The sequence below is a fragment of the Apis florea genome, unplaced genomic scaffold (assembly GCF_048593485.1).
Source record: "Apis florea isolate Af1SG1 unplaced genomic scaffold, ASM4859348v1 contig_3367_pilon, whole genome shotgun sequence".
Taxonomy (NCBI): Eukaryota; Metazoa; Arthropoda; class Insecta; order Hymenoptera; family Apidae; genus Apis; species Apis florea.
Genome location: NW_028256746.1, coordinates 3,149,674 through 3,175,166, shown reverse-complemented (window position 1 = coordinate 3,175,166; position 25,493 = coordinate 3,149,674). Strand labels below are relative to the sequence as shown.

The 25,493-nt window shown below is 41.5% G+C and overlaps 1 protein-coding gene across 8 annotated transcripts in view; it reads right to left on the bottom strand.

Moving 5' to 3' along the window:
• LOC100866165 (bromodomain adjacent to zinc finger domain protein 2B) overlaps window positions 1-25,493 on the bottom strand; it is a 136,623-nt gene that overhangs the window by 36,981 nt on the left and 74,149 nt on the right. For all 8 annotated transcript variants that reach the window (XM_086911992.1, XM_086911994.1, XM_086911997.1 and 5 more), the window contains exons 3-4: window positions 20,522-20,579; window positions 7,610-7,778 (exon numbers count right to left, since the gene is read on the bottom strand). In XM_086911992.1, coding sequence (XP_086768118.1) covers window positions 7,610-7,769 — 160 coding nt within the window. In that variant the 5' untranslated portion in view covers window positions 7,770-7,778; window positions 20,522-20,579. The remainder of the gene's footprint in view (window positions 1-7,609; window positions 7,779-20,521; window positions 20,580-25,493) is intronic.

Here is a 25,493-nt window from a genome sequence, read left to right as displayed (position 1 = left end):
TCTTGTCGGTCATATTATCGTCAGATCGGATGATTTTTCACGTGAAAAAAAAAAAAAAAAAAAAAAAAAGAGTTAAAAAGTCGTCGAATTGGCAAACGAGCGGATTGTTGTTCGAGAGATTGGAAGGAAGACGAGAGAGAGAGAAGGAGAGAAAATGGAAGGCAGTTAGTTATTCGCACGAAAACGACGGCCATGCGTGGGACGAAAGCCACTGAAACGGCGTTCCCACACGTAAGGTTCGCGCGCGGGTATCCCTAGGCGCGCGCTAGCCAAATGTCACGCTCGAGCCCGCGCCCACGCGGTTTTAACCAGCTTTCGGTTGCCCTCTTCGATTACTGGACCTCCAACAGGAATTCGCGCGACTCTACATCTTTTCGATCGCGTGCGAGACGAGATCAAGGGTATTGAAAATTGCTTGCAAGATTTCCAATTTTCTCGATTTTTCAAATTTGAAAGAAATTCCAATTCCAACTCATCGTCGTCATCGTCCATTTAAGAATAGCGATACAGCTTTCGAAAATAGTCGAAAGCTGGCAAAAAGTCTTCTCGTTTCAAAAAAAAAAAAAAAAAAACAGTCGATTCCCGCGAACTTGGCGAAAATAAAAACATTTACGCTTCTTTCCCTCCCACGATCACAACGGCTGTTTTCAACACCATTGTCTCGTCCGCTTCCTCGAACTCGATATTCTTTAACCGTCTAACGACCGTCGGGGTCCTCTCGTCGTCGCAAGAAAAAGAAGAAGAAAGGAGGCAAAAAAAAAAAAAAAAAAGAAGTGGAAAAAAGAAAGGAAAAGAAACGAAGGAGAGAGAGAGAGAGAGAGAGAGAGGAACTCGGATGTAAAGAGATTCAGACGAGAACGCGAAACGAGTACTCGCATCCAGCGCGAGTTTGCATCGCATCGATCGCGGGGAGATAAAAGCGGCTTGTATCAGGGAGTGCAGTGAAATTAGAAACCGAGGACGAGGGTTGGGGAACGCAGAGGGGGAGGAGTTGGGAGCGCGTCGAGCGAAAAGAACCTATTTCTTTCCCACCCGGCTCCGCCCCCTCCACCCCCGTTTCCTAACAGGATTTCATCCGACGAGCTTCTTGGAAAATCTAGCGCGCACGCGTTCCGTCACGCCGCGTAATGACGATGATACGGATCGCGTCGATGCGAGGGAGGAGGGAGACGGTTGAAACGAAAGCCGAGGGAACGTCTCACGCGTCGCTCGCGCGAAATAGAAACGCGACGCGCCGCTACGCGGGAGGGTCAGCCTGAGGGACCCACGAGTTATAAACGAGAACGACTCGGAGGAACGCTTCCCTCCGTGTGCATGCTCCTCTCGTTTCTTTTTTTTTTTAGAGGGAGAAGGGGAGGAGAGGGTTTTTTTTTTTGGTCGAAAGAGTTTGTCGGCAGCTTCGATGAGGGAGCTTCGTTACTGGAGGATGCATTTGTGCGAATTTTTGAAGACGTTAATACTATTTGGTATTATTGGTTTTTTTCTTTTTTTTTTTTTGCAACGATATAATTGGTCGAGTATATAATTGTAATAATTCTAAAGAGCTCGGGAAAGAGAAACACTTTGATTAATTTTATAAATGGAAAAAGCGTATACGAGTAAATTTAGTTATTGTGCGTGATTGTTTTTATGGAATATGAATAAATTTCATTTGGAGAAACAATGTTTCACATTGCGATGGATTATTACGTGAGCGTAACACGCGGTAGGGAAAGTATTAAACAAAGATTTGTTTCGTTCTATAAATATCGCGATGCCTATATACATTTAACTTCGAATGTTATTTTTCTTTTCCTTTGCTTTTTATTATATATGTAAATCATTTTTCTGCTAATTATAAAATCGAATAATATTGTTGTGAATAAGCAGAGCAATTCGTCGATAGAATTATTCACACCAGACTTTTGTCGATTATCAATAAGATTCTTCCGTCTTTACGGCACGGAATATGTAAAATAATTGGAGCGTTAACTTTGCTCCAATTTGTAAGATTCGAAAGGGAAGGAAGGGTTTGTTTTGGAGTTACTTGAGCATATTTGTTTCCCCGTTATATGTTTTAAGAGTGAAGTATAGCGTGTATGTGTATACCAACTTCGCGTTTCTCAAGATCTTCACACATATATATATACATATACCATTATTCTCTGCTACCTCTCTGTTTCACGCAGAGGAAAACTTGATATACGGTAAACAGGATCTTTATTATCAAGTATTTTACAAACCATAACGATCCACTTTCTTCGTAAAGCTATCGCAACCCTTTCTTCGTAAACGAGGAATTTAAAATTAATACATAAAATTGAAGAAAAATTTCAACTATGTAATCCATCCTAATTACCGTTAATCCTAATATCAAACGTTTCTCAAAGAGATCTTCTACGATTCGCGACTCGATTCAATCAAATAATTAAATACGCGTTTAAATTAAAAATTCTGGAATAGACATTAATCGCGAGATCTATTTATGAAAAAAAAAAATAAATAAAGCCCTCGAAAACTCTCGAGCATAATTTACTACCCTTTACAATTTTCAGATTCCTTCCCAGAGAGGAAGGAAATCCTATCCTATCTTTCTCCAAGGTTAATCGATTAATTATCCTGCAAGAAAAAGAGAGAGAGAGAGAGAGAGAGAGAGAGAGAGAGAGAGAGAAAAGAAAATACGAAAAGAAACGGAAAAAGGAAAGGAACGCGGCGAGAGAGCGCAAGACTGACGAACGAAAGACGCGAAGCGGAGGTCGGGAAGAGGAGGGGGAAGGGGATGGGATGGGAGCGAGTACGCGATCCAGCGGTGTTGGGCACGGCGCGTACCCCCGGAGGGTAAGTTCAAACGAAAACTCCGCGGCGTCCAACGAGTTTGTATCGAGCGTAGGAGGCAAAAGCGAGCGAGCGAGCGAGAGAGAGAGAGAATAGTAGGGACGAAGCTCGGTCGGATAGCTTAGAACCGAGAGAGAGAAGAGAGAGAGAGAGAGTTGGGCGAGGATGCTAGAAAACCGTGAGCGGATGGGAGGACGAGGAGAGCGGAGGAAGACAGGGGTTCCAGAGCGAAAGGGAAAGAGAGAGAGAGAGAGAGAGAGAGAGACAGAGGCGGTGGCGTGGATAAGAGAAGGAAAGGGAGTAACGAGATCGGAGAGAAAGAAAGAGCAGAGCGGGAACGTAACGGGAGAGAAGATTCTCTCTCTCTCTCTCTCTGTCTCTCTCGTCTCGTAGCAGAGCGCGCGATGCTGGTGCTTGCTGCAGAACGAGCCTGGGACGAGGGAAACGAGGGATTGGTGAAGAAGGGAGGGGAAACTGCCGCAGACCGAGGCCATGGTAGGCGAGGTGAGGTGGCAATCAATAAATATACAGAGAGAACCGGCGGAGAGCGAGGGAGAGAGAGAGAGGGGGAGAGAGTGGTAGATCGAGGAGGCGAGAGAAAGAGAAAAATATAGGGGGATGAGGGTTGTGGGACAGAGAGGAAGAGAGAGGAGGGAGGGAGAAACGCTCGTCGCGTCTGTTCGACCGACCGTCGGTCCGTTCTTGCGTCCCCAAAGCCCCCACGAATCTAACCGACGCTCGTTCGAAGCGAGAGAGAGAGAAAGAGAGAGAGAGACAGAGAAAGAGAGAGGGAGAAAGAAAGCGGGACAGGGGGATACGATATGGAAGTTGATGGAACGAGATGGTAGAGCCGGCCACGAGAGGGAGAGGAAGGGAGAGGAAGGCTCCGGAGAGAGGCTTTGCTTGAAAAGACAGGAGCAAACAGAGAGAGGGAGAGGTAGAGGGAGAGGGGGGGGAGAGAGAGAGAGAGAGAGAGAAGACGCGCGACCGACAACACACAGGGATGCGAGAGAAGGTCCGGGAAACGCGTATATACCGGTCGGGTCGCGGAGGTGAGGCAACGAAATAAACGAAATCCCATCGAATGGAACGGTTGGTTGAGGGGGGGGGGGAGAGAGAGAGGAGATGGAGAAGGACCATCGTTCGGCTCTTCCCGCCTCTTTGTTCCACAATTTCTTCCCGATACCCGGAAATATTCGAACCCGTGTTTTTCAAGGGGGCCTCGCTAATTGGAGAAGAAGATCGGGTTAACCGGTACTCGAAACGAAACGAGAGGGGAGAGAGAGAGAGAAGTCTCTCTCTCTCGAAAGAGATCTCGAGAAGTTGACCGTTAACGATGGGATCTATGATTAACGTCCGGTGGAGGAACGACGTTGGACGTGGGGTGGTATCACGAGTAACGGTATCGAATCAGCTCGATTCGAATCACGAGTCGATAATTAACGCGTGTAAACTTTATGGCGGTGGATGCGGCATCGGGGCTGCGACCGATTCGATGGATCGATTGGGAGGGAATCGGAGCGTGGAAGAAAACGCGGAGCAATGGGTATTGATTGCCACCGTGCGAAAAGTCGCGACGCCCCATTCCGTTCCCGGCCACCATTTCCGCTCGGGGAGAAGCTTCTTCTTGCCCGTCGACACGTTCAACGCGCGCCTTAATTTTTCCACAAATATAGACCGACAGCGGAGAAAAAATCGTGGATATATAAGTCTCTAAAGGGGTTTGACGATGAGAATATATCGGAAAGTGTAAATTGGCGTTCGAAACTTTCCATTCGAAGAAAGACGTTGAATGTTCGGGTCTTCGAAGGATGGATGGATAAGAATAGACGATAAGACACTTTAATCAGTTAACAGGAACGAAAGATCCAAAGGTCTTATCGAGGCGAGGTCGTAATGAAATCGTTTAAAGGTAAATACACTCGAATTAAAAATTACGGGTTGATAGTTGGATAGTGTCGAAGCCGCGAGGCCGTGCCTTCTTTTCGACGCGGTTCGCGAGAAACGAGAACAACGTGACAAGTATCCTCGAATCGGCGATGAGAAAAGGCTAACCGCCTCGCCGAGAAGAGAGGAGAAGGGCTCGATTGCGAGCGTGCAAGTAGTGCTAATTAAAGTAAGTGGCCGAACAGGCCTCTCCTTCCTCAAGAACGCGTTATATATACATACGGTATATACACATACTTATACAGTCGGGCGCAAAAGTCTTTATATACGCTCTTCTTAACGACAAATCCATCTCCTCGCTTGAAAATCCTAATTTTTAACGAAACTTTCTCTAATTCGTACACCACATTATTGTATTTCGAATAGAATTTTTTTTTTTTTTTAATAAAATGACGAGAAATAAAAATAATTCGCAACGTTAAAAAATAAAAAAAAGATTTCGATTTTATTCAATTTCAAGACCATAAACTTCTAAGAAAAAATTTCTCCATACACGCAAAATTTCGTGTATACAACAAAATTTTATAAGTCGTGATCATTATTTAGAGTGAACGAAGATTTTCGTAACAGGCTGTACCTATATAAAATACGCTGGGTTCGGCTTCTTTGGAGGAGAGAAAGAGAGAGAGAGAGAGAGAGAGAGAGAGAGAGAGAAATAGCGTTAGAAGAGGTCTTGGGCAAGCATGAACGGAAACGAGAGAGAGAGGCCGGGTGAAAGAACAAGCCAGCCGGAGGAATATCCGTTCGCTCAATGTGGTATGCACGATACTAAAACCTGAAGGGAAAGAGAGTAGAAGAGTTGAATGGTCTTGATGCTTGTTCAAGGTCTAAAACTTGGAGGAATATACAACATCTGTGGAAATTCTACCGTAGTACGCCGCCGTAGTTGTGCGTTTCGCTCGACCAAGGTGGAGGAAACTCGTGGATACATCGTCCGCTTTTATTACTGTTACGGTGCAACGTGCAACGAAGCAGTGTATATCGCTTGCTTGGCCAAAATAGTTTGAGATTTTATCGGTTGTGCGAGCGTGTTTGGATATTTCGAGTTAGAGTGAGAAACATTGATATTTTATTATATCGATGTGAAACGAAACGGGAGTATCGCGTGTGAAAATAAATATTGAAACTAGATTAAGATGAACGATTTGTATTAATTCAATTCGAACAATTGCTCTGGAGAATTATTTTTGAGAATGAAAATTACCCTTGAACAATCAAACCAATGTCTATCTTCGAAAAACACTCTCAAGAGTAATTCTCGAAGATTTTACTCTCAAACTTGTTTTTATTAAGAATGTATGGTATACTAAATGTGTTCAAATATGTACCAATAACCTCGAATAACGTGAGAAGTAAAACCATCGTGGTTTTAATCATTTCTATTACTTCGATCTCCCCTTCGAAGATATTCATGACAATATAATTCTTAATATAAAAAAAAAAAAAAAAAAAAAAAAAAAAAATAGAATGTATTCTGAAAAGTTGAGATTCTGAAAATGTTGGAATCCTGATTTTCAAGTCGAGAAGAAATCGAGTCGAATTGGGCAATATAGAAAGTATCGATATCAGGAATCCCTGCTATTTTCAATCCACGAAATATCTTCCGAGACTTGATCCTGAAAAAAAATCAGCGACATATGACACGAATAAACGAACTCTTACTCCATAATTCAATTCAACACATTGACCAAAAATATGATTTTTGCATGATTATGGAAAAGGAAAATTTTCAATTGATTGATCATATCCTGTGTTTTATGATGGTTCGATGATCTTTAAAAAAAAAAAAAAATAGCGGGAGTCGCTGTTTAAAATGATACTCGAGACCTCGACCTTGAACTTGTAACACACATACGCTTTCGTAGACTCTTAATATAATACAGGTCAGAGAACTGAAATTAAAACGAAGAGTCATTCATAAATTTATATTCAAAGTAAAAGTTTCATCGATATCTTCGATTTCGTAATTAATACGGATTGTTGTGAAAATCAAATATATATACATATCGTATTTATTATATTTATGAACAACGGTGAATCGACACCAGAAAGATAATTTATTATTATGCATCCTCCCCGTGTTATTTCGCGTCGATGCAAACAGCTTGATTAATGAAGCTCGAAGCTACGGGCAAAAGGGATTACGTCGATAATCTCGTTCGATATCCACCGCCTTTGAACATATCGATCGCGGTGTTATTAATCGCGGCGATTCCATCCCCTTCGTCTTATTCGCGCACTTGCCGTCAGCAGTCTTGCAGGATCGTTGAGTCGAGGAAAGACTTTTAAAGACCTCCTCCTCGTGTCTCTCATCCCGCGTTTCATCCAACAAAAGAACGTGTCCATAATAATGAAAATGAATAATAACGACCCGACTTTCAGATCCTTAACTGTGATAATTGGGGGAAAAAACGAGTTAATTGAGCACGGCTAGTAATTTTAATTATCCACGAATTTATTATTTTCCATCTTTTATACGGGGATACGTAAATTACGTTATATTCCGTTAATTCGTTTTGATTTGAGACCAAACTAAGAACCGATAATCGCATATAATATAAACTCCAGGTATTATAATTAAGCGTTTAAAGTATTTAAGATGATAAGAAGAATGCTTTAAAAAAAAGAAAACATACGTCGAGTCACGTGTCATCAAAGTTGATTAAGGAATCAACTCGGTTAAGGAACGGGATGATCCTCCGGTCTTAAAAAAAATATATATATCTCTCGAGATCAAAGAAATTATGTGTTTCCACGCTTGATATAATAAGGAGAAAGAGAAACGGAACGCGAGAGGTGGGAGGAGAGAGGGGAGGGAAAAAAATGGGGGAAAGAAAAATTGGCTTACCGCCGAAGAGCGCAGTTGGATCGAGCAACGGATTGGCCTGGTCCGCCTGGAGTTTCTCGGAGGCGGAGGTGGCGCCTGGAGTCGCCGTGGCCGCCGCTTCGCCTCCGCCACCTCCACCGCCCCCGCCACCTCCGCCCGATGCGGAGTTCTCCTTCTCCATGCCAGTCCCCTGAAAACGAGCATCAGCGTTTCGTTAAAACCGTTAAAATTCGCCTTCCTTGTCCTTTCTCCTCTCCATCGGATCGAGTTGAAAGAATGTGTAGTAGTAGGGAATGACTGGCAGAAATACGAGGAAAACCAAGAGAAAATATATATATATATATATGTGTGTGTGTGTATATATACATGTATAATGATAATTGGAATTTTTTTTAAATCGTAAGAGATTACCATCATCCCGTCGTAAATTTTGAATTAATTAATTTATTCGCTCGTTTAAAATATCATACGTGAATAATTATTTAACGGTGTATGAGTATGGAATGATCGATGAATGGAAGAGTCGATAATAACGGGGCACGTAGCCATAGGGGAACAATAGTACTATTTGTTTTCCTTTCATTGTTTCCAAAGCACCGTACGATCATTGCGAAAAATCTTCTTGCGGAAGCCTTGAACTTTCTGGATGGCGAAGCAACGATCGAACAACAACCTGGACTGAAAAATTAACGGGGCGAACGGCGTTTAAAAAAAAAGAAAGCAAACGTATAAAAGAAAGAGAAAAAATAATAATACGTCGTTAAATAATATCTCTTTTCAAAAAAAAAAAATTAATTATCCGAAACAACACGCGCGAGTTAATAAAGGGAAATAAAAATAATGGTTGGAGAAAAGAAAAGCGCAATGTCTGCGTAACGTCTGGTTTCCAGTTAATTATGTTAATATACACCAACGCGGTGCCTCGAAACTCGCGAAACGCTCCTGCATCTCTTTCTTTCGCCGCTTTATTCTTCCCCCTTCCTCCTCTCCTCCACTGCTCTCCCTTCCCAGCTAGAGATGGAAGAAAGGTGGAGGGGGAGGGAAGGTAAAAATCCAACGATATTATTTCAGTCACGCGCATACGCGGCCACGTATGTATACGTGTGTCTCGCATGTTCATTCGATGACTGTTTACCAGTCGAAGAAAGGCTTCCTCTCGAGCGCTTTAAATAAAGGTCGTTCTCCCCTCCACCGTTTCCCCTCCAGCGCTTCAATCAGCTGACTGGCACACTCCCCTCCCTCGCCGCCCAGCTGTTGTATAAATATACATGGTTACAACGTTGAGTCAGGTTAGGCTGGTGCTAGGCTAGACACCGCACCAGCCACTGGCACCGTTATTATCATACACTGTTGCCTTACGTATAGTTGACGTGTATCGCGCCCCGAGAGTAAACGTGTACAACATTGCTCGCACTCTCGCTTCTCCACGATCTCAACCACGTTGGATGGATGACGTAATCGCCGAATTCAAGATAATTCGGGAGTATTTTTTTCATCAATTTCTTTCTTTCTTTTTTTTTTCAATTATTTCTCGACACAAATTTAAATGACACGCGGCAATCGTTTCGCGTAATATTCATCGAAGAATGTTTTCGACGAGACAGACACCTCGGTGATTCGTATTCGTATCGTATTATCGCGAGGAGGAGGAGGAGGTGTAACTGTAACTAATGTAACTGTACGAGTAACAACGGTTAGTGGTTCGGATGGCAATTTGTTATGCAAATCAATTTTCTAATCCGTTCAAATACGAATCGGCTGCGACGAGACGGCTAATGTTATACAGAGATATACATATTTGCCGACAATTTATCGGGAAATATCGGGCGAAATGTTTATCTTGAAACTTGACGAAAAATAATACCTACGTTTATATTTATATTTAAATATGCGTAGAGTTTTTAAATATTTATCGAAATTAAATATTTAACGTGGCAATGAAATTTTAAAATTAATAAGGAATTAAAAAAAAAAATATTGAACGTAAGATAATAATAATCGGCTACTAAATATATTTAGCAACGTGTTAATCACATTGTTGATCATTTACCTCGTACAGAAGTTAATAGCTATTTGAATAATTGAATATAAAAGATTGAATAAATTTCAATAATTTTGTTTGTATATTATTTAACACATATTACCCAATATTATTATCCAACGCGCAACTTTCTATCCGAGTAATTGCTTTAAATCGATATTTTCGCGCGTAAGTATATATTCGTTCATATTTTTTTTTTCGACGATAAAAAAAATTTCCATCGATTGAAAAGAAAAAGACGGAATCGAAGAGAGGAGAAAAAGAAAGAGAAAGAAAGAGAAGTGATATTAAATTCGAAATTAAGAGGGATAGAGAAAAATTCGAGTGAATTTTTTGCCTCGATTTTAAAAAAAACATCACCGGTGTGCGCGATGCTGGGAAGCCTTTTATTCCTAATCGAAGGACGAAGCCGCGTGGAAGCCCTCGATCGCCGGAAATTGTCTTGGACCAGCGCGCTTTCTGCGTTCCGGGGATCGATGGAGCGCTTTCTCCTCCTCCTTCTCCTCCTCTTCCTCCACTCTCTCTCTCTCTCTCTCTCTCTCCCCTTGACGAGTCCAAAATCGACGTGCAACCGTGTCATCGGCGATCGATGAACCCCCGACATCGACAAACTAAGACAGAGCACTTGAATCGTTCCGGTTACGGAACATTCGTTCGATTGATTAACCCAATTCCCAACGCCACGCAAAACAGTTTCGCCCTACGTGCTTTGTCCTCTGTAATACATTACGTACCTATCTATCCAGTTTTTCGAGATCTAAATATTATAAATGGTACAATTTTTTTGCGTGTATCAAAATAAAAACGAACGATAATTTTAAAAGGATGTAATATATTATTCGAATCGGGAATCAAATTGATACTTATACACATATATATTATCGTATTACATTTCTTGCTACATTCTTTCGTTAGAAGACGTTTAATTGGAATCAATCGCGAACGAATCGATACGTTTACGCGTGGAGGTAAAATGCGAGCATTATCGCGTATACACTTCCTACAAATTAGAAATCAAGTCGACTTCCTTCTCAAACACTAACAGAGATACAACATCATCGTGACGAATGTATCTTAATAAGAAGTATTCGAAGCAAGAATTTCCTCATCGAGGATCGTGGAATAGCAAGTTTTTCCCGGTCGAAGGAACGTAACACCGGTCGAGAAATCGATGGTCGTAGCCCAACCTCTGCCCCATCCCTCTTCCCCGTCCCTCCTACTCTCTCTCCCTCTCTATCTCTGTCTCTTTCCTCCCGACCCTTCCTTCCATCCTCTCTCGCTGACCGAACGAACGAGCCTCTTCTTATTCGTCGTCTTCTCCTCCTTCCCCACTTCTCCTCCTCCGCCTCGTCTCTTTTCTCTCCTCTTTCTCTCGCCAATTTACGAGCGCCTCGAAGTACTCGCAGAGGCTGAAAACCGGGCAGCAAAAGCGTAGAGAGCCTCGTCGTTTCTCGATATTCCCCCGGCTACCAAGAATTCGACGCTCGTGCACCGATCACTTCGGTATTCCCCGCATGGTACAGAGTATCCCGGGAATATCGCGCGGCTTGCGAACGGCGAATTTTTTACCAACTTCGAGGGAATCGTCACGTAGCGGTTATTCGCCGCGGTATTCCAAAATGAACGCGTACAATCGAGCGTGGAAGTTTCTGCGAGATCATCACCTTTCGATTCCAGCTCTAGTTTCCACAGACCTCTTTCGTGCTCTTTCGTGTAAATTATTACGCGGGTAGGGTAAGCGAGAAGGAAATTCGTGTTCTCGCACGATGTTCTCCTGATCGTCTAAAATTAACACACTCCGATCTTGGTTTCTCCGCTCTTCTCCCCTCCACGTCGAATCGAACAATGTAACCTTTGAGAACGATTTTTCTCGAGCGTCGATCGGCACAATGTCAGCTACAAATCCGAGAGACAAGCTTTGGAAATGTGAACACTGACCGATGGTACGGGCGGACAAAGCATAAATCACGAAACGCGTTAACCTAGATTCCGTTTCTTCCAAACACGCCTTCTACCGAGTCCTTAAAACGCATAAATATCACCGCCACGTTTTTATAAATAGCACGAGCAGATGAAAAAGGTGGTGGGAGGGGCCGCCCGTGCAAATCCGCGAATGGATTAAACGTCGGGCTAATATTTTCGTTCGAATGATTCGTCCAACCCTGAGAACGCGATAGAGGGTGGAAAGAAAAATGGAGGCAAACACGAGCAGGGTGTTCACAATAAAAACATGGAAATGGTTGCAGGGAACGCGTGCCTCGTATATCTTGCCGAACACGCGGCTACGTACAGGGAAAAGGCCCTTTTCCTTTCCAACGGGTGCATCACGCGTAAAATCCATCGGTTATTTGTCGAGCACAGTGACCCAGACATGCCTATGAAATTTTATTCATCGATAAACGCGCAGAGTAAACGCATTATTTTTTAATTGCTCATAACATGGTAATCATCGCAATATAAATAAAAAATGTATTAATATTGGATGATCGTAAATTTTGAGATCATAATTGAAACTTGAAACGTAAGTGTACACAGGTTTCTTTTACGACATTTCTCAAACAAGTATTTCTGTGTATCGTAAAATTGCTGTTGCAATTCTTTCTTTTCTCCTATAAAATTATAGGTAAACTATTGACAAAGAATATTTTGTCGATAAGTTAGGTAATTGATATTGAATTTAGATCAGCGCCATCTCGCGTTTGGATCCTGGAAGCTTCCACTTGTTACTAGCATAGCAGGATGTACAAGGAGGTATGCGAAGTCAGAGACAAGGAAAGCAACATTGTGCGAGAAGGATAGATAGTAACTTTGGCTACACGTCACGTGATCATTGTCACGTGACCGCATCGCTTATTATTTCGTAAACATTACATTGAAAATTAATTAATTATTCATTTTCTAGCAAAAATCTCTACACTTTTAAGCTCTCGTTTTAAAGCTAAGATCTTAAACAACTTTCACATATAGATTTTAACGACAGATTTGTTCTAATTAATTATTTATTAACAATTAATGCGTCATGTGCGAAGTGATGCTACCGATGCGCGATATATTTTTCATTAATTTCTTATTATTACAGATTTAATTTATAAATATCAATGAATGTATTTGAAACGTTATTTTCTCCTTTACTTTCACGTATAGTTTTTATTCATTATATTGTTCTTATTTGCATGAAAAAATCGATTGATGTTTCGATATCTTTCAATACTTCGAACATGCAACAGAAAAATTAACCAATTATTAATTTTTTACTAAAAATTTATGCATTTTTAAAGTCGTACCTTGAAGCTGAAACTTCAGAGAAGTTTCTTGTATCAATTTGAATGCGAAATTCTTTTCGATTAATCATTTATTAATGAATATCATAGAGAATGTTTCAGTCGATAACTCTCATTCCGTAACCGAGTAATAAATAATCAATTTTTTCATACAAACCACCACAAAATTACGAACAAAAACTATACGTGAAAGTAAAGGAGGAAATAACGTTTCAAATTCATTCATTGATATTTATAAATTAATTTCATAATATTAAGAAATTAATGAAAAATGCATTGCATATCGATGGCATCAGTTCGTGCATGATTCATTAATCGTTAATAAATAATTAATTAAAACGAAACTATAATTAAAATCTATATGTGAAAGTTCTTTATGGTCTTAGCTTTGAGATGAAAGCTTAAAAATGTAGAAATTTGTAGTAAAAAACGAGTAATTAATTAATTTTCGATGCAATGTCTACGAATTGAAGGATACGGTCACGTGATACATGTCACGTGATAGTGGTCACGTGATACGTGTCACGTGGTAGTGGTCACGTGATAGTGGTCACGTGGTCTGACTTCGCATACCTCCTTGCATATTCTGTTATACTAATAACGAATCGAAGCTTCCTGGATCCAAACGCGAGATGGCGTTGATCCGAAAACTTTTTTAATTGCCTAACTTATCGACAAAGTGTACTTTACGTTAAAAATTTACAGCAACGAAAGGAAAAATTCAGTACATTAATTAGAAATGATTAAATTAATAATTTAAGGTAGCGTAAAGCAGAAAAATAAAGAAAAGAAGAACGTTCGTTTAAATATATATGTTTTATGTATAATTTTGTACTTTTATACGTAATATATGAGTTTTGCATATCGTATGTATATTTTATATAATATTTGCATTTCTACATGTTTAATTAACAAAAACAACAGATTAAAGAAGCAAAGAATGTGAGTAAATTGTAGAAAAATTTTCATTCACGCCACTTTTTCTCTTATTATATTCCCCTATCCCAAAATCATAATTTTGAACAAAGATTTAAAAGAATGGTCGAAAAAAAAAAAAAAATAATGACACGTGGAAAATACCTGTGTAAATATGTGAAAATATTCATCCTTTCTCGTACATATTATTATCTATCTAAGAATCACTACTTTTTTCTCTCTCTCTTTTTCTCTTCAATAACATTTTTCAACGGTTCACTCAAGTAGATTCAGAATTATTATTACAAAAGATATGACATTTAACAATGATGATCGTATAAAGCAATGGTGATAATATTCAACCGGCTCGAAATTCGTATTTTTAATTTTGATACGCCGCAAAATTGCCAGAAGATAAATTACACGCGGTAGGAAATAACGAACTCGTGTTTCAACGCCGATTTTACGTATCTCCCCGGTAAAATTTTACACGTTTGTTGCGTTGGGGCACAATGAGAACTTCATTCGACAAAGAGAGAATGAATTATTTACCGATCGATGCATATGATAAACTCCGTCCCCTCGGTTATTTGCATAATGATTTATATTTTATTTGTTAACTTCGATCGTTTAATCAAGACCGCGCTGCGTGTTTGCCTATCCTTCACCGGCTATCCATTTTCCAATGCGTTCATAAATATATATAAATATTTTTCATTAAAATTATCGGCCCACGATCTTCGTCCTCGTTCGTACGCGTTCATCGTTCATCGTTTCAACGAATTCGCTTCGTTTCCCAAAGCAATAATATTCGTGTTTCCCTCTCCCCCCTCTCCCCTCCCCAAAAAAAAACGACCATTGCGCCTGATCTCGATTCTTCGCAGAAGAGGTGATCGATTCGTTCATCGATTAGATACAATTCTTTCGATAATCGTACGATAATCGTAATCGCAGAAATTCATTTCTCAAGATCGCACGTATACACGACTTTCGACTCATACACGTGCATATCGATACTTTTTATACCTCATTTGCTTCTTTCGCCAAGATTTATTGTTCTACCATTTCTTCTTTCGCAATCCTCTGTAACGCCATACGAACTTTCAAATCATATACCTACATATCTGCACTTTTTACGCCTCGTTTGATTTTTTTTTCCCCCCCTTTTTTTTTTTTTTTTTCCCGTTAAAATTTATCATCCTAACATTTCCTCGTTCAACGACACTTTCGAGTCGCGCGACGAGTCAATACACTTTCAAATCTTATTATTTGATTTTCTCCCTTAAAACTTATTATCTTCCTTATCACCTCTCCGCAATCGAACGTTGGTTATCGAACGTTCGTAGTAAATTTATACCTTCTCATATCGATCCGGAGATTAGAACGAACGAATCGTGCGAAAATTGAGAGAAACGTGAAAGATTTCTTTCTTCGAAAAAGAAGAAAATCGATCCATTTTTTTTTTTTTTTTTTTTTTATAATCCCCTCGATTGCCTCTCGACACAAAACGCATCTGTTTTTCCATCTCGAATCAAGAATCCTGTATCCTGTAACTGACACGGATCAAACTACGATCGACTGTGAACAACAATTTTTTCGGGCGAGGGAGGGGGGAGGGGGGGACGCTCGTTTCCCCCATAAAAGTCGAGACCCATCGGGGAAAAACGCCTCCAGGAAACGTCGATACGCGTCGAGGACGCTTTATTTTCCGGGATACCGGAAAACTGTCACTGCGAATAATAAAGAGAGAAGAAAAAAAAAAAGGGAGAGGGAGGGGAGAAAAAAAGAAACGGAGAGGGGAGGGAACGTCTGTGATATAATTGAGGGAGAGGGAAGGGGAGAGGAGAGGAGAGAAGAGGAGACAACACAATCCTGGTTGTAGATGGCTTCGATCAATCAATAAACGATGATATTGTTTCGCGATGGTATCGCGACGATGCACACGCGATGGCCGAACGCAGGTGAACGTGACAGGTGTCAATTTGCGCGAGGTGACCCCCGCGCGTGTGTCAAGGAAATTTTGCTCGCCCTTCGAGGTTGAATTGCACGCGTGCTCCAGCATCTTGGCACCGTGATTCCGATTCTTCGTTCGTTCCAAGTAGTGTAGTAAGTAATTCGTCGTTAATTATTCGAAATTTCGAAAGATTCGAAATTCGACGAATCGAAATATCGAAAAATCGTCGATGTCGTAGATTCCAAGTACAGTGGAGACCTCTATTCGTGCCTAAATTACGCGTGCGTGTCGCTTCTTCTTCGCCTTGGATCTTGGAAATAATTTGAATTCTTCCGCTCCTCGTTCGTTTCAAGCGCGAGTGTAATATTCGTTGTTAATTACAGATTCGAAATTCGACGAATCAAAATAGAAATGGACGAGAAAAAATTTGTCATCGATGGATTCGATGTCGTAGATTCCAAGTATAGTATTCGTTGTTATTCCATTCCTCGAAGAATTGATTTTTTCAGTAGGAATTAACGAAAAATCGTCATCGATAAATTAAATTACGCGTGCTATTGCTTTATTTCTTCACGAAATAATTTGAATTCTTCCGTTCTTCGTTCGTTCCAAGCGCGAGTGTAATCTATTCGTCGTTAGTTACAGATTCGAAATTCGACGAATTTAGAATCGATGTTATTTTAAAATAGAAATAGACGAGAAAAATTTCGTTCAATGGTAGATTCTAGGTATAATAGTGGAAACCTCTGTTCGTAATTATTCCATTCCTCGAAGAATCGATTCTTTTTTCAATAGGAATTAACGAAAAATCGTCATCGATAAATTAAATTACGCGTGCTATCGTTGTTCAGAATCTTGAAAATGATTGGAATTCTTTATTCTTCGTTTGTTCTAAATACAGCGGAAATTCGTCGTCGTTGATTGAAGAATTGGATTAATTTCGAATTGGACGAATTTGGAATTTTTCCGAAACAGGACGAAAAATTGTCATCGATAAATTAGATTACGGGTGCTTCTTCTTCATCTTGGAAATGATTTGAATTCTTCCGTTCGTTCCAAGTATAGCGAAACCTATTTGTCGTAGGATACTTCGAATTCGACGAATTTAGAATTGATTTATTTCCAAAATAAAATCGACGAAAAATTGTCAGCAATGTTAAATTCCAAGTATAATGGAAATCTATGTATTCGTCATTATTCCGTTTCTCGAAGAATAATAGATTTCGAATATAGAATTTTTTCTTAAAGTAGAAATTAACGAAAAATTATTATTGTCGTTGACGTTAAATTACGCGTGGTACTTTGACGATACGATAAGAAATATTGGAAGATTAATATAAGCTGAACTTGATCGATGACTGAAATTGATGCTGTCTATCGGAGAGATATTAAACAAAAATTTAGAAATGCAAACATTCGTAAGTTTCTTCGATAGAGTCGAAAAATACCAACCAAGAATCGAATTAAATGGTGAAATCGTATTGAAACAGATACATTCGACTATTAACCATACAAGAAACACTCATTTTGCATGAAATTTTGTAATAGAATTTAACGAAAAAAAAAAAAATAATAATCGATTCTTAGCCTCGAATCGGGTTCAAATAGACGAAATTTTAAATAGAAATTGAACTTTTATCGAAAATTCGTGACGGCAGAAAGATGAATCGCGGCAATGAAGAAATTTTCGACGATGAATAATTAATTTTCGAACGAGTATCGAAGAAGTTTTTCTTGCTGAAAAAAAAAAAGAAGAAGAAAAATGTAACGAATAATGGATTCAACAAAGATTTCATTCTCCGTTTCATTCGTATACATATACGATGCAAAGAAAAGGGGGAAAAAAATCGAAGAAGATAAATCGAGCAAAGAGAAAACACCGTTCGCTCCTGTTGACACGATATCGTTTTCCCGATGGATCACTGATCAACCCGGGGGATTATCCAATCTTTGTTCAACGAGTTTAACCCTTCGATAGTGGTCGGTCATCGTCGGGATCGGGAATCACGAGTCGAAATTTTCTAGAATCCTTGCAAGGATTCGGTAAACTCGACCTTCTTTAACAATTAAACGCAATGACAATTTCTCTGGAAATCCTTTGTTGTTAAAAGGATTTAATTTACGATCGCGTTGTATATATTTAATATACGCGCGTTGTTCGACATGGTATTGCAAATGGTATTTATATTTATACGTACGTTTAAAATACGAGTTAAACAATCTTAATTTACGATCCACCTCGATCGCGAAATTCATGGTACGTATACACATAACCGTAACGCATAATACGTTGATTCGAAAATGGAATAGAAACAAATCTACTCTTAAATTCTTGTTAGATTTCGTGAAAAAGAAGCCTGAAGAAGAAAAAGAAAAAGAAGATAACTCGAACCTGCTATACACATATCCATAACGAATCCACCATCTCCCTTCAACCAATCGTTCGAAAAATCGCGTGGCGAAGAACGCGAATTCGCGACGAATTTTCTTCCGCAGGGGGAAGAAAAAGCGGTTAAAACGCGAGAGAAAACTTCTCCTCGTTATCGTCCGTGTAACGAGTCATCTCTCTCGCGTACACCACACCATGGATGCCGGGCACAGCTCTCCTCTCCCTCCACACCCGCCATCGGCTCCGCTTCGATCAATTTCCACGCGGAGCGCAAAGAATTGCGCTTCCGCCGTCGTCGAACCCGCTGTCACCGCTATCTCTCTCTCGCTCACCTTCCCCCTCCATCCTCCATCGCATCTGCGTCAATTACAGGCGAACTTGGCCGGTTCTCCTCTCCCCGGGGAGAGGAGGGAGGCGAGAGACGAAGATAGAAGAAGAAGGAGAACGAGAAGAAGAAGAAGAAGAAGAAGAAGAGGAACGAGTCGCGTCGGGACGAGGAGAAGATTGGAAGAAGCGGGAGGAGAAACTTGGTAGGATATATATATATATATATATATACATATATATATATATATATACGTGGCAAGGAGAGGACCTCGGGATCTTGATGGTTTCGCTTTGCAGAGGCGACGGTTACGAGGTGCGTTGGTGTGCGGGTCCGAGATAGGAGAGGGCCGGCGAGAACGGGCGGGCGGAGGGGCGACAGCGGAGGAGGAGGAGGAGGACGGAGATGGAGAGTCGTGGAGAGGCGGCGGAGGGTGACGGAGATGGAACGAAGGGCGGGGAGGGAGGGGGCGCGGAAAAAGGGAGGAAAAAAAAAGAGAGACAGGTACGCGTAGAAGGAGAAATATACAGGCAACGCTTGGAGAGCACACGGGCGAACGGAGAGCGAGAAAGCGAGAACGAGCGAGCGAGCGAGCGAGAGAGAGAGAGAGAGAGAGGATGTGGTCGCAGGAGGCGGTGGAAGTGGAGGAGGAGTAGCAATCAATACAGAGCCACCGGAGCAAAACCATCCCTCGACTTCTATCTCCCTCTCTCCACCCGTTGCTCCATCGTTTTCGCGCTCTATCTATATCTTGCTCCGTCTCTCTCTCTCTCTCCATCTCCATCTCTCTCGCCCGTTCCCTATCGCGCCTTCTCCGTCCGTTTACCACGTCCTCTCCCTCTATCCATCTTTCTCCTTCTCTCGCTCCGCGTGCACCCCTAACTGCCACGAATACGACGGTTATATGGATGCTATAGAGCGTCGCTAACAGGGACTTTCCTACGCTTCCACTCGCCTCTCTTTCTCTCTCTCTCTCTCTCTCTGTGCATCGCGTACAACGCACACCCGCGCGATCCGGTTCCGTGGAGAGCAGCCGTTTGCTTCTGCCCTGTGCGAGACCACGATATCTCTCTCTCTCTCTCTCCCTCTCCGTTTCTCTGTTTCTATGTGTGGTAGTTACCTGCGATTATGAGCGATCGTGCGTGCGCCAGCAGCGGACCAGATACGCTCGTTCCGTAGGCGAAACAAGGTTTGGATTTGGCTCGGCGAGACGAGACGAGACGAGAGGAGGGTTTCTCTCTCGTCTGAAATGTACAGAGGGGGGATGCGGTGACAATGATTCGGCTTTTTTTTTCTTTTTCTTTTTTTCGCTTTGCCGTGAAAAATCTTGGAACGAGACATTCCAGGAATGCGCGTCCCGTCCCAAATTTTTAATTTTACAAATACGTTTCGGCTTAAGCGGTAACGGGGCGATTTGAATTTTTTAATTTCGTATCCTGCTATTTTTATCGAGGAAACGAGAGAGAGAGAGAGAGAGAGAAAGAGGAAATGAAGACGCCAACAGGAGGAACAATGCCGATTTCTCGAACCGATAATTACGCAGCGCGGTTCGATACTATTATGCGGCATAATTCAAGGGCGAGGAGAAAGGTTCGCTCGATTGGACGTTCACGATCCCCCTGAACTTGGATCACCGCATGGAACATGGTGGACCTTGACTCTCTAAGCTAAACGCTTCGATCATTGCGTAAATTACCTTTCGTTCGATCTCGGCGAGCGTGTATTTTATATATATATATGCATATATACCACGTAAATAAACGTTTGCTCGAGGAAAATTGAAATTCCTTATTAACAAGATGGGAATAATTCCATTGGAAGGTAAAAGTCTCTATTACTTTGAAGATCGATGGCAATTTTCATTCGAGATCCTCGAGAACCGCGCACCTCGATCGAGCCACTCGAGAGGATCGTTGAAATTGAACGAGCTAGAGTTAGAGGTGATCGATTTAAAAAAAAAAAAAAAAAAAAAAAAAAACGATCGAATACGAAACACAGGAAGGATTACGAGAAGATAAGGATACTCACGATTAATTACAGGACCTCAACTCATAGTAAAAGCCGACTCCACGAGGCCCCATCACACCTGAAACAGAGAAATACGTTTCCCCTATTAATAATTTCCAGCATCGTCGAGCCGTCTTCTACGCGGTCCTCCTGTATCGCCTCCGACCCTCGACCAATTAAAATGCAAACACGCGCCCATTACGAAGTCGCTCCCCGTCACGTTTGCATCTGTTAACCGAACAGTTTTCCAGTCGTTCGTTTTACGCGCCACCGTTTCATATTTCTTCGATTGATTCCCCCTTCTTTCCCTTCCTCTTCCTCCTCCTCCAACTTTCGAAACACAAATCATTACGATCATCGTCTACGCGATTCTTTAAAATTCCTTCAAATCTCAGAAGCAGAACGGCTTAACGATTATCCCTTACCTGGATTTAAAGAATTCAATTTTGAATACGCAAAGATCAACGTAAACGAAGAGTTCTCTGGTTTCTCGATCAAACGTGGTATATATTATTTATGGAAAATGGTTGAAACGAATATTAAAGGTGCACGCGAATACACCGACAAACAATATGTTGCAACGCACACAACGATCCTTCGATTTGAACAGGTTTAACGTATTGATTTCCCATGCTGGATATCAATGAATGAAACAGACGTGCTGTTTACGTGCAACAAGGTATACAATAGTGCGCGCACGATTATCGCCATTCATATTCACGTAGCATCCATTTCGCGGGGGATTACAAGCGAAACTACTCCTGATAAATATTTATACGCGATGGAACGGCGCGGCATATGCGACCGAGGGTAAATGTTTAATTTCCCCGTGTTCCAGAAGTTTGGTGGCGCAAACAGACCAAGTTCCCGTTTCCGGGGGAGGGGAGAGAGAGAGAGAGAGAGAGAGAGAGAGAGAAAGTTGGATCTGTAATATCGAAACGATATCGGGGAACGAACTCGTGAACGTGGAAGGGAACACGCCACGCCGACGTTGCGTTTCGAAGGGAAGATGGCCGCTGATTACGGACAACACGAACAACACGCGTATCTTGATACATTTGGACGGAAAGGAAAAAAATAAGGGAAAATTCTCGAAACTACGTTTCAATCTTCGTTCGTTAAGAGATAATTTCACGCGTAAATTTATTCCGAGAATTCCAAGGAAAGGTGTGTGTTCCGCTCCTTTAAAAAGTGACGACACACCACGTTGTTGAATTACTTCGATACGAAACGAATGCCGAGAGAGTTAAAATTGCTAATAGAAGTCGCGGCGAAGGATCCCGCGATGGCGGCTACTCCCTTCCTTCTTTCCTTCGTTCGGATCGAACGAAGGTAATGCCGCAAACGTAGTAAATTGATTTCGAAACGCGAGCGAGAGGAGGGGGGATGATATTCGTCGAGGGTCAGCCAGTCGTCCGTGTATCGGCGTTCGTTAATACGAAATCAATATTACCACCGGCCGCCTCCGTCGTCTCCTCGTTTCCGAGGGCCGTTCAAATTTTTCGTCCCGCCTCGAAAACCTCGATGATATCGTTTCGAACGACACCACACCACGCCACGTTAACTGTTATCTTTTGTCTCTCCGAAATTTCGTGGAAATTTCGAATTTTTAGCCGCGAGCTATCCATCCATCCCTCGCGAGCCGATTTTCGAATTTCAGAAAGGTGGAGACGCGAAAGAACACGGAATAGAGCTCGGCTCTCGTACACGGCGAAGGACATAAATTATGCTTTCTCCCATTTATAGATGTCAGGGGAGAAGGGGATTTTTTTCGCTATAAAAATAGTCATCACGGAAGATGATAATCTATTTAACGATTATAAGAAAACGATTCTCTTTTGGCAAAGAAAAAAGTTTATTTTGTATTATTTTAATAGATATATTTATATAGGAAGCATCGATTAAGAACGAGAAAGTTTCGAGGAATTTCAAAGGAGGCGATAATTAACCGAATCCCCGATATGGCGTCGGAAATGAGCCGCCTAGGTGTATAAAATTCAACGTTTGAAAAGAACGAGGAAGACGAAAATTGAATGGCTCGGCCGGATAAATAGCTACCTTATAAATAGCCCGGTTCTGGCACATTACGCATCGGCGAATGGCTAATAAATACGCGGAAAATTTAGTGGCCGACGATTTACATCGCGATTCCCGTGTTAAATAGAATTCCCTGTCGTTATAACTTCTTTCTGCCCCCGATATTCAGCTTCCTCTCTTTCGTTATCCCAAAAACGGAGCACAATACCGATCTATCCGTGATTTTCCAACCGGTATCGATAAATCTCGCTCGAAATTTGTGAAATCGAAAGGTGCTCGGTCGATAATGCAACATTTTAACGCGGCAAATTTAATTGCCCTTAAATACGCGGAACGAAATTATTATTTCGCCATGGTATTCGCCGAGATATTGATAAATTGATATGTGGAAAATTGGTGGAACGGATCGAGTGTCCCCACCGTCTGGATATAATCCAAATTTTCGTCGCGTTAACGAAATTACCGAAGGCAAGGGTGGAGATTGGGACGCGATGTACCGTCACGTAACGGTATCACGCGAATGGGCGTCTAATTTCTCGCACGACGCCACAAGAAATCCGCAGGAATTTCGCGGAACACGTCCTCGATACTCGAACCTTCAACGGAGGGATCGCAGCGGATTTCGATTACGCGACGAAACACGTGCGCGACGATAAAATGGGCAAGCGTATAATACCATCTACTCGAATTCGAAGAGTTTTTGAAAAAGGGAGAAAAATGTTGAAATTAAAAGTGGAAATTCGATGCGAATAATTTAAACGGAGGAATAAAATAATCGGGGAATTTTTAAGAGAAATTGGGGAGAATTAAATTCTCGATATATACTCGCCCGTTCGAAACGCGATCGACACTGGAAGATTCGGTTCGAACTCGGCATTCTCGTCGCCGCGACCGAGTTTCGAGTTGGTGCCTACGCATTCTCAAAGAAGCGGCACGAACTCGGCCACTCGACTAATCGAATCACGAAACTAACTCATTTGCGTTAATTGAAACGAGGTGGTGGCTTGACAGGGTTGGTACGGTCACGAGTTCGATTCGTATCGAGAAAAGATGCGTTTGTTTAATTAATTGCCTCCCCTTTGAGCCATACCGACCAACAATTACCCACGATTTTGACGCTTCCACCATCATCAGGTATCGTTAATTAACGAAGAATCGTCGTCTCATCTTCTAATATCTAACTTAACATCATAAATTTCTTACATTTAAAAAAACAAACAAGACTCCTCTTCTTTATTATTATCATCGTTATTGTTACTATTCCATTTCAATAATCGCGAAAAATAAATCGGAAGAAATGGCAGAATATATATATACATACATCGAAACATTGGAAATCCGTAAAAAGGAAGATTAATTATTATTAGTACAATTATTTATCTTGTCTATTCGAGCGTTGCGGTAATTCGAGGCGTTTGTTACTGTTAGAGGCGTATGCATTATTCATACGTTATGCAAATCCGAATTGGCGTGGCCGCGCCGTGTGAACGCGTTACGTGAAAAATACGATAATGCGTGGCCCGAGAATATACGCCGTGTCGCCTGGAATGAACGAAAGTAGTTTGTTCCAGAGGACGCTGTTCGCGCAGTTTATGCAATTAGTCTTGGAAAATGTTCTCTCTTGCTTTCCTTTCCTTTCCTTTCCTTTCCTTTCGATCTTTCTTCTCCTTCCCTCCCTCCCTCCCCCCCCCATCTCCTTTCTTTTTTACTTTTTCTCCCCTCTTTCGTTACGATCACACAGCGATTACGGGGGATTCGAGGGAGGGGGGGGGGGGGATACGAGGTAGGGAGCCGCGCACGGTTAATTGTCGCGCGAAAAATAATTCCCGTTTGCGTTATTGTTTCGCGGGTATAAAATCGGTGGAAATAAAATCGAGGAGAAACGTTATATAACGATGTTTATATAACAAACCGTTAAAAAGCCATCGGGCTACGATTTTCCGTAAAAAGCAGAAAATATGGGTCATATTTATGCCCAGTCGCGAATATACATATAACGTGTGTATACTCGTTTTAAATTCTCGATAAAAGTCGATTCGGAGGGAGGGGGAGAAATTTTATTTATTTTTTTTTTAATCGTCATTTCGCGTAACGAGATTTAAAAAAAAAGAGAGAGAGAGAGAGAAAAAAACACGAATAGATCATATTTCGGGTAATCCGTCTGTTCTCCGACGTCGAAACTCGAGGAAACGAATTCGATGTTCCGATGACCGAGTATCCAGTTTCGTTCGTTTCTGTCGATAAGTACGCTCGAGACGAATTGGATTAAAAATAATTTTGCTTCCAACAAGTTAACGGAACGAACGCTTCGAGCAATTAGAGATACATCTTGCCCTCGTAACTTTATACACGTTTGGAAGGGTATCGTTATGATGTGTATAACCGCGTTAACCGAGCCACGTGTCGTCGAACAATGAATACCACGCACGTGAATTTTCAAAGTACTCAACCCTGTACACGTTGGTTACACCCCTTAACAATTGGTTCGAGATACGAATTATTGCGTAAAGACGTTGAATACTCCTTGAAAATCGAAAGAATTTAATTTTTAATCCTTTCGGGGACGCGCTATAACGCATCGAAGACACGATATACTTTCAAAGCAGCGAAACGAAATATTATCACCGTTTTATCGACGAAATTTTGGAATAATTTTAATCTAACGAAAAAAATTAAACGTCACTCCCCTGTGACAATCGGCAATCGTCGAAGAAGGGAGGAGGTCGGTGCAAATTTGTTGAAAAAAAAAGAAAGAAGAAAAAAGAGGGGGAGGAAATAAAAAAGCAAAATGGCGGAACACGGTTGAAATAACAGAAGAGAATAAAGATGCAAAAAAAAAAGGTGAGGGGGCGGTTCAACGTTCCCCGGGAGCGTAAGTAATATCGCGCGAGTGCAACGAGAGACAGAGGCTGAGTCATCGATATACGCGCGCGCACACAAGCGCGGAGCGCATGGC